The sequence below is a fragment of the Archocentrus centrarchus genome, chromosome 18, assembly GCF_007364275.1.
Source record: "Archocentrus centrarchus isolate MPI-CPG fArcCen1 chromosome 18, fArcCen1, whole genome shotgun sequence".
Taxonomy (NCBI): Eukaryota; Metazoa; Chordata; class Actinopteri; order Cichliformes; family Cichlidae; genus Archocentrus; species Archocentrus centrarchus.
The window spans coordinates 6,007,286-6,016,301 of NC_044363.1; the positions used below are offsets into that span (position 1 = coordinate 6,007,286).

Below are 9,016 nucleotides of genomic sequence, written 5' to 3' on the forward strand. Positions count from 1 at the left end.
GTTTATGCATTTAACTTTTCATAATTTTTAATAAATTGTAATAAACGCAAAATTATGAAGTAATATTGGCTAATGTTTTAACATAATAGGATGGTATTACCATGTTATAAGGCTTGAATTAATTATACCTTAGGTTCTCAGCATTCTGCTTTGCTTAATAGCCTAAATATTATGCTTAATGCTTTGGCTTATTAAATGGAAATATTTATGGTAATTTCTTTGTAATAAGCAGGAATCAGGGCTGCAAAATGCAAAACCGACTGTTTCTATGCAATAACCTATTAAAGCAAACTACAAGAAGTGTGAGCATTATCTGGAAATGCTCATGGTAGTTTCTGTGTATTAAGCAGGAATCAGGGCTGCAAAATGCAAAACCGACTGTTTCTATGCAATAACCTATTAAAGCAAACTACAAGAAGTGTGAGCATTATCTGGAAATAATGGTGGTAGGTTCTGTGTAATAAGCAAGAATCAGGCTTGTAAACTGACTGTATTTATTGCCAAGTTAATCACTGAATAAAACAAAAGTCAAGAGTTCTGATGATGAACTGGAAACACATGGAAAATGCTAAACTACCTGTTTAAAAAACATTAAGTATTAGATTTAAAAAAATAAACATGCATAAAACACTCATTAAAAGCTCGCTGGAAAATAACTGCATTGTATTTGTTTGAGGATCACAATATTAAGCATAGCTAAGAGGTCTATTTAAAATAGTTTTTGAAATTGCATAGGAGTGTAGAAGATCCTCTGTCACAGCACATTTTATATCTGGATGACAATGGAATACATATTTTAAATGTCCAATACACAAAAACAAAATGCCATCCATCTATGCATTTTTTCCAGGGGAGCTGGACCCTGTCTCAGCTGTCATTTGCGGGAGATGGGCTACACATTGGACAGGTCACCAGTCTGTCATCGGGCTAATGCCGAGACGAACTATTCACATTTACAACTAGGGTCAATTTACACAGTCAGACCTAGAGCTAATCACCAATTTATCTAACCCCATGCATGACTGTGGGAGGAAGCCAGAGTAGCCAGAGAGAGCCCACACAGATCTGGAGATAACATACAAACTCCATGCAAAAAGGCTCCAGCCACAGGGGTGATGTTATTGTACTGGATGTATGGCTCTTATATCCTTGAAAAGGCGACCAAGGGGTCCATTTCTGTGTTGTCTACCCAGCCAGTAGTTCCACTCAATAAAATGTAGGATCTCTCTCAGTGACTTCTCAGTCATGTTGCCTCTGAAACGGTACACCTCTTGCTTAAAGGTTCTCCAGGACCTTTCTATATGCTGGGTATGTGCTCCTGTAGCAGGGTGAACAAAAAACCTCTGGTGATTGACTTGGTAGTGTATATACCCATGTTGCCTCAGTCTGCAGTAGGAACGCCAAGAGTCACTCAAAATTGTACTTGCAGGTCTAACATATCGCTGTATAATAGGAAGTAGTCTTTCAGAATTTCGTCTGCGAACAAATTTCAACACAGGCCTCCTTCTCCGTTGATTGACTTCCAACAATCCAAAAACCCAGCCTCTCCTGCGCCAAGTAGCACCAAATCGCCCGCGTGCATACTGAAAAATTAGAAGTTTTTGGAAAGAGGACAGTGTTAAGGCATGATTTATTTGCAGTTGTCTGAACAACAATTTCATAGATACAGATGTACCTATCACCATTATTCACCAATTAATATCTTAAATAAATTCATATCTTTACCTTTCTCTTGTGACAAAACTTGCTCTCATCAATGACAACAAAACCATGTCTTCCACCTATTCTCATTTTCCCCCTCCTCTTCAGGTGCTTAACTGCTTGCACACACACCCTCCTTAGTGTCTTGGACATCTTGGACAAAGTGCGGCTGCTTCCACAGACTCCCTCTTCAATTAAGTCCACTTGCCTCAGTCTTAGCCCTTGTGCAAACCTGCAGCAATGTAGTAAACCTATATGAATAATGTTAATGTGATATTAACACAGTTTATTACTGACTTCTTAATCATGTAAAAGGTGTTACTGTTATGTCACATGTATGAAATTATTATAAAATAATAATGTGGTAGAATAGAAGGGATATTACTAAAGGTGGTTCTACACACTACTTAATCATGGGGTGTACTTAGTTAGTACTTAATTTTCATATACTGCTTCTTCATTTTTGCGTAGCTTTTATTAAATAAATAATGAAATGTTGTTGCTGCTCATTCAAGGTTGCATTTACCTAATTTTACAACAGTTTGTGTTTAATATTATGCTATGAGTCAAAATAGTTTACTACATGCAGTACATATGTACTTACTGTTTATCATGACTATATGTATGTCTGTGTAACAAACCTATGCATGAACATCATCCAAGAAGTCAAGGAGGAGCGAGAGCCTGAGAAAATAGACCCATCTCTTATGGATTTGGACATGAATCTATTATGTCTTCGACACACCCTTTGAACAAAATATGCCATTTGGTAAAACATAATGAATACATGAATTAATACATTAAATATCAATAAACAACAATAATAATATTTTAAATTTTTGTGACTGTGCTGATTAGCTGATGGTATTTTACAAAATGTCTTACTAAAGTACTTTCAAAGTACTCTCCAAATGCAAGTAACTAACCTAGAAATGTGTAATTCAGGCATATGGAAGACATAGGTCAAATTTAAGAAATTTATAGGAAATCAAGAACTTACCAGCGATATCCATCTCTTGTGTTGCCACCTTTTCTCATTTTCATTTTTCTTTCACACAGAGAGCATCTCTTCTTTTTTGAGAGTAATTTCAGTTTTTGAAGCCATTTTATAAGTACAAGCTTCTTCTTATTTCCCCTTTGTGTTATGTTTAATAATTTTTCAGCGGTGTTCATGTTGAATGGACTGCAAGTCGAGTATGAATCACATACTGGCGCCAGATAGTAAAGCAGCTGTCTGGTCCGTCAGTTAATGGTCCCCCATTCACTCTGCTTCCACGGCAGTAAGAAAAGTAAATAAAAAATAATAAATAACTTCATTCTTTAAGTGCAAAAAGCAAATTTATTTGGATTTATTGTCAATTTAGATTCAGTTAAGTGGGACAATGTACCCTGTTTTCGTTACAGCCGTAGGAGTGCCTGTGCATCACTTTAAATCTTCCCCCTCCAAACTAAGCTCTGCTGGAAAGAACCGGCTGCCAGTAGGTGGCAGACTGCGGTCTGGTGGGAATATGCACATTTTCTTTTATCTCTGGAGGAGAGAGAAAGAAGAAGTTGGCGCCAACAGCCACACTTTGCCTCCTTTTTTGGCGTACCTCACAGTTCCAAGCTGGCAAAAACCACTGGATTACAAGAGTGTCTTTGGAATAAAATCGCCATACTTTCTACTGTTGTAAGGTTGCAAGGTAAGAACATGAATTCTTAATATTACAGAAAATTATGCACATTTTTGTCTTTTTTTGATAACATGCTGTGATGTTTCGGGGTTGGCACATTTTTATTATATATATATATATATATATATACATACATACAACGAAGGAACTAGTTTGTGTCAGTCTGAATCACTGTGTGGTTTATTTTGATCCTGATAATTGATGTTTTGAGGTTTGTCAAAAATACTTGATATTGGACCATTGTGTATATGTGTAGACCCAGAGGGTTATTGGTTTATAGTCAGGTGTATTTCCTGTATCCTTATTTAAAAAAAAAAAAAAAAGTTAAATTCTGCACTTTGTATTTGCTTAACTATATTACTGGCTCATTATTAACGATAGCCATTAAATATTCCAAAGTTACCAGTAAACCATTGAATGTTTCCAATACAATATTCTAACATTTCAGAGCCATGCCTTTAAGAAGAAGGTACAACACAGCCAACCAGGTACATCCATCTGTGAGTGCTGATGGCAGTGCTGGATCTGCACAGGTGGAACAACTTGACAATGTAGAGGGTAAAGGAGAAAGTAAGTATACAATCTTATCCACAAGCATTAATTGACTACACTCATGTAGGCTTTTTCAGTATGACACCTTTAATGCACCAGTATTTATAAATCACTACCCCCTAATTCTATACTCCTCTCAAACTTCCTACAGTTCACTATTAAGTCTTCAAAAATACAGGGGGAAAATACCTATCATTACTCATTTTTGTAAGCGCAAACTGTCATATATGTTAAAAAGCATTCTGTTGTAGAATTTGACTGTATTCACAAGTAAAGTTTGAAGCAAAAGTTAGTATTTATTGGCAGCCATAGACTGAAACGTAACATATATTTTAGAATCTGCTAATAACACAACAGTGAAGACACCGAAATAATTTAATTGTTGTAGAAGAAGAACATTATGGAAAAGAGAAACTCAAACAAAAAACCCAACAATGTTGCCATACATTGTATAATACAATTAAAACATCAAAATTGATTCCTTGGTTTTCATTGTATCTAAACATGTCCTTTTTCTTTTGTTTTGTGATGATATATATATTTTTTACCATTATAGCGCCAGGAACTCCATCTACGTTGGCTCCAACTGCTACAGCAATAATTCAGCAGCTAAGAGACAAAATTACTGTCCTTGAAGATGAAAGAAATTTCCTCAGAGAACAGCTGAAAAAGCACTGGATAACATCCCTACTACTTCAGGTGAAACACAGAAATTGTGATCTGCTTTGATTGATTGATAATTTAAAAATGCAATATGGCTTATATATATATATATATATATATATATATATATATATATATATATATATATATATATATATATATATAAAAACAGAGGACACCTACAATCTAAAGCCTCATCCATTTTTTTAGAGTTTATAATCTAACCTGTTGAAGAACTTCAACTGTCAGTCATCTTCCATCAGTCCGGTCAATGAAAAAAATGGTTTGTTTTTAGAGTCGTGGCCAAAGGCTTCAGCAGTTGCAACACTAAGAAAGCAAAATTTATTTGCCAGTAACAGTTTTTGAAAAATATGAATTGCTTGCGAGTTAGCACTCTGTGTTGACCCTGCGACAGGCTAGCGACCTGTACAGGGTGTACCCTGCCTCTTGCCCTATGTCAGCTGGGAGAGGCTCCAGCCCCCCCGTGACCCTGAAAAGGATAAGCGGAAGAGAATGGATGGATGGATGGACGGACGAATTGTTTGTGATAGATTTTCACTGTGTCATAGACACATTTATAAATAATTTAATATAAACATGTAAAAGTAGATGGATACAAAACTTTGTGCCATTGTCACAACTTTTGATCACAACTGTATACTCCACTTGTCTCTTTTTCACAGTACACTTTATTTTATTTTTTTATTTATTTATTTTTTACAATTCTCAGCAAAACGACATCATTCCCCCTCAAGTTCCAGTTCCTCAGATTCATCAGCCTCAGACTCTGAGTCGTCTTCTTCACCGAGTGACGGGAAAAAGAGCAAGAAGGCCAAGAAGAAGAAGAAGAAGAAAGTGTCACAGTTTGGCAAAAGAAGTATGTTATGTAGCAGTTAACATTCTTTTTTTACATTTTTTTTTAGAAAATGTCAGATTTGCTGACACAGTCATATAGCTATGTGTCACAGTGAGTTCTGTCTTGTATGACTGCTCAGTTGTGTGATTTAACATTTTAGGTATTAAGAGTGTAAATATTGGAAACAATTCAACACATATATACTTACTTGTTCATACCTCTGGATGTGTTGTGATTGTTTTGTTCTTGGCTTTTACAGTGAAACACCCAGAAGATGTCAAACACAGGTATATGTTTGTTCTTAAAACATTCAAGAAAACACACAGCCTGAACCGAAGTTGTGAAAAACTCAACGTGGATCGAAACACTATTGCCTACACAGCCGTCATTGCTGAAGTCCTTTTGGTAGCGGACAGCGAGGAGAAATGTAGGGTTCCACCCTTTACTGGCGGCTCACTCCTTAAGTATGCAAAAGAGGTGAAGGTTTTCCTTGATGATGAGCCAGAGTTAAGAGCAAGAATAGACAAAAAGAAAAAAGAGAGAGAGTTGTTGCCCATCTCTTACAAAATCAAAGGGAATTAGGAAGTTCTTCTTGCTTTTTTCTATTTTTTTGTCACAACCTTTTGAGAAAATGTTTGCAGTTTTAACATGAATAGTTTAGTTAATGAGAAGTCTGTTTTTTCCACCTATTTCCAGGATTGGATGATGTTTTATTAATTTCTTTGTGATAACTATTCATGTGTGATAAGTTTTTCTTTGAATATTACCCATAAGAAGTGAAACCATAGGGTTGTTTTATTGATTTACTTTGTTTTATTTTTTCGCATGTCTTTGTGTTGTTGATGTTGGTTGTTTGTTTGTATTTTCATTTTGTAAATCCTGATCTCATATCTTAGAATACAATATTTCTTTATTTACTTATGTTCAGGCATTGATCAAGTTATCATTTTTATAAGGTTGATTCAAGTTTATCCATGTTGTGTTATACAGACATTGCTTTGTTCTTTAAGGAAAATGACAATAAAACTGCAAGTTCATGAAGGAATTTGGTCAGCATTTTTAGTTTAGTATATGTAAACAAGCAGAAATTTCTTCTTGTAATCTGATGGTTTTTGCAGTTATTGCTATAGAACCTACCACCATTATTTCCAGATAATGCTCACACTTCTTGTAGTTTGCTTTAATAGGTTATTACATAGAAACAGTCGGTTTTGCATTTTGCAGCCCTGATTCCTGCTTATTACACAGAAACTACCACCATTATTTCCAGATAATGCTCACACTTCTTGTAGTTTACTTAAATAGGTTATTGCATAGAAACAGTCGGTTTTGCATTTTGCAGCCCTGATTCCTGCTTATTACACAGAAACTACCACCATTATTTCCAGATAATGCTCACACTTGTTGTAGTTTACTTAAATAGGTTATTGCATAGAAACAGTCGGTTTTGCATTTTGCAGCCCTGATTCCTGCTTAATACACAGAAACTACCATGAGCATTTCCAGATAATGCTCACACTTCTTGTAGTTTGATTTAATAGGTTATTGCATAGAAACAGTCGGTTTTGCATTTTGCAGCCCTGATTCCTGCTTATTACAAAGAAATTACCATAAATATTTCCATTTAATAAGCCAAAGCATTAAGCATAATATTTAGGCTATTAAGCAAAGCAGAATGCTGAGAACCTAAGGTATAATTAATTCAAGCCTTATAACATGGTAATACCATCCTATTATGTTAAAACATTAGCCAATATTACTTCATAAATTTGCGTTTATTACAATTTATTAAAAATTATGAAAAGTTAAATGCATAAACATTACTTCCTTATTGCTATCTCCATACAATATTTTTACCACATTTTTAAGCTACTATTACTAAAGGGTTTAGCCTCATGGGCATATCTCTGTTTCCACAGCATTACCATCAGTTTTGGGGGCCTTACGATCCATTTACATAAATTTCAGTGGAATATTACTCAATTGTAACCGCTGTTGTTACCAGCAGTATTACTTGATATTAGCTGGTAATTACCTTGATAATTGGATGGCAATAACCGTTAAATTTCCTCATTATTACCTTCTGTTTCCAGCTTTTTCGCTGTTGTTACTAGTGGTATTACTTGGATATTAGCTGGTAATTACCTTGGTAATTGGATGATAATGTCCTGTATATTACCCCATTATTACCTTTTGTTTCCAGCTTGTTACCCCATTATTACCCCCTTATTACCACATTATTACCGAGCTGTAATAGAAAGTGCTACCAAGCTGTGTTTTGAGTTCACGTCTGTCCTGCACTTTGGATCCACATCCTGCCTGCCTCACTGCCGTCTCATGGCAGGTTTTCAGTAGCACTCCTTCCTCCCTGTCATCCAGATGGTGTAAACATGGCTGCAAGAGTGACGTTATCTTATCAGGAAAAACTGATCGCTCTGTCAGGGCAAAAATTGAACCGTAGACAAATGTTGACGTTTCCAAGTTCAATACAGGTCTGGGCAGACAGTCTCTTCCAAAGTAAGAAATATTGATCAATTTATTATAATGACAGGATTAAATGTATCTCTCTTTGCTTTAAACAAAGACATTTTATTTAAAATTAATTTGCTTGCTAAATGGTTGTGCACAGCCCAAAGATAATTCATTAGGGCAAAAAGTGGAGGTCTAATGTTCAATTCACCTTTTGACATTTTTTTATTATGTTCTTCTCTTCAAATGAGTGTTTTGTTTAGCTGTAATTGATGAAAAGATAACCTCAAACAATTCTTCGACACAAACGTTCTCTTACTAGGAAGTATAACCAGGATGCACAGGTGTCATTGGCACGATCTTCATCCTGGAGCTATCAAACAAGACTGGATGGGGAGAAAAGATCAACAGCCAGTGTTTATCCAATATCAGAATGCTTTCTGTTTAGATAAGCCTCTTATGACATTTGGCTGCTTTCAGTCCTGAACGCATGAATGTGTGAAAACCAGTTAGTCATGTAGAAAGAGTGGGCAGCAACCAAGGTGATCTGTGTACTATAAATGTTGTCCTATATTTCAAGAGCATGTACCTCTCTACCTATAAATTCAGTTTTATGGAAATAAAATAATTGCTCAACACATTTTAATTGTTTGTCAGCTGCTGAAAAGCCTTATGTTTGATACCGCTCAGCTCTCTCGCACGCCTGTTCTCACTGAAAAGGGGAAACTGCACACAAGCTCATTCATTGTTTGGATAAATGAAAGTCAGCCTGCATGGGGCAGGCTTCACTTGGGGAAATAGCATCCACCTTATCATCCTGAAATGTCGGTGCTGCAATTGAACTCACCGAAACCTATTATTTTCTGTATAAAAAAATATGACTTCTGATGAGGCAGCTCATGGGGAAAACATCTTCACAACAATGCGCACATCATTATATGACAACAGCTGTCAGCACAGGAAACCTAGAATCACTGATAAATAAACAGTACAAAACAGCGATAACAGCTCTGCACCACAGCAAGTAGTGGGATGGCCTGTGTGTGTGTGTGTGTGTGTGTGTGTGTGTGTGTGTGTGTGTGTGTGTGTGTGTGTGTGTGTG

General features: G+C 35.9%; 1 protein-coding gene and 1 long non-coding RNA gene across 2 annotated transcripts; one reads left to right on the forward strand and one right to left on the reverse strand.

The window, feature by feature from the left end:
• Positions 1–626: 626 nt before the first annotated feature.
• Positions 627–3,233, reverse strand: LOC115797334 (uncharacterized). Its single transcript, XM_030753890.1, has 4 exons — positions 2,702–3,233; positions 2,343–2,447; positions 1,726–1,933; positions 627–1,583 (listed from the first exon to the last, which is right to left on the reverse strand). Exons 1-4 carry the CDS (start codon positions 2,872–2,874, stop codon positions 1,119–1,121), a joined length of 951 nt encoding a protein of 316 aa, XP_030609750.1. The 5' UTR covers positions 2,875–3,233; the 3' UTR covers positions 627–1,118.
• A 595-nt stretch (positions 3,234–3,828) lies between these two features.
• Positions 3,829–6,328, forward strand: LOC115797335 (uncharacterized). Its single transcript, XR_004021403.1, has 4 exons — positions 3,829–3,944; positions 4,483–4,625; positions 5,320–5,466; positions 5,705–6,328. It is a non-coding gene; the product is annotated as an uncharacterized LOC115797335 (long non-coding RNA).
• Positions 6,329–9,016: the final 2,688 nt, after the last annotated feature.

What these genes read in the sequence shown, in the direction of transcription:
- LOC115797334 (XM_030753890.1), bottom strand. Translation starts at nt 2,874, where the DNA reads ATGAACACCGCTGAAAAATTATTAAACATAACACAAAGGGGAAATAAG. An exon ending in TGGATGATGTTCATGCATAG is followed by an intron (nt 1,934 to 2,342) that starts GTTTGTTACACA and finishes ACATTGCTGCAG; the next exon opens with GTTTGCACAAGGGCTAAGAC. An exon ending in AGTTTTGTCACAAGAGAAAG is followed by an intron (nt 1,584 to 1,725) that starts GTAAAGATATGA and finishes CTAATTTTTCAG; the next exon opens with TATGCACGCGGGCGATTTGG.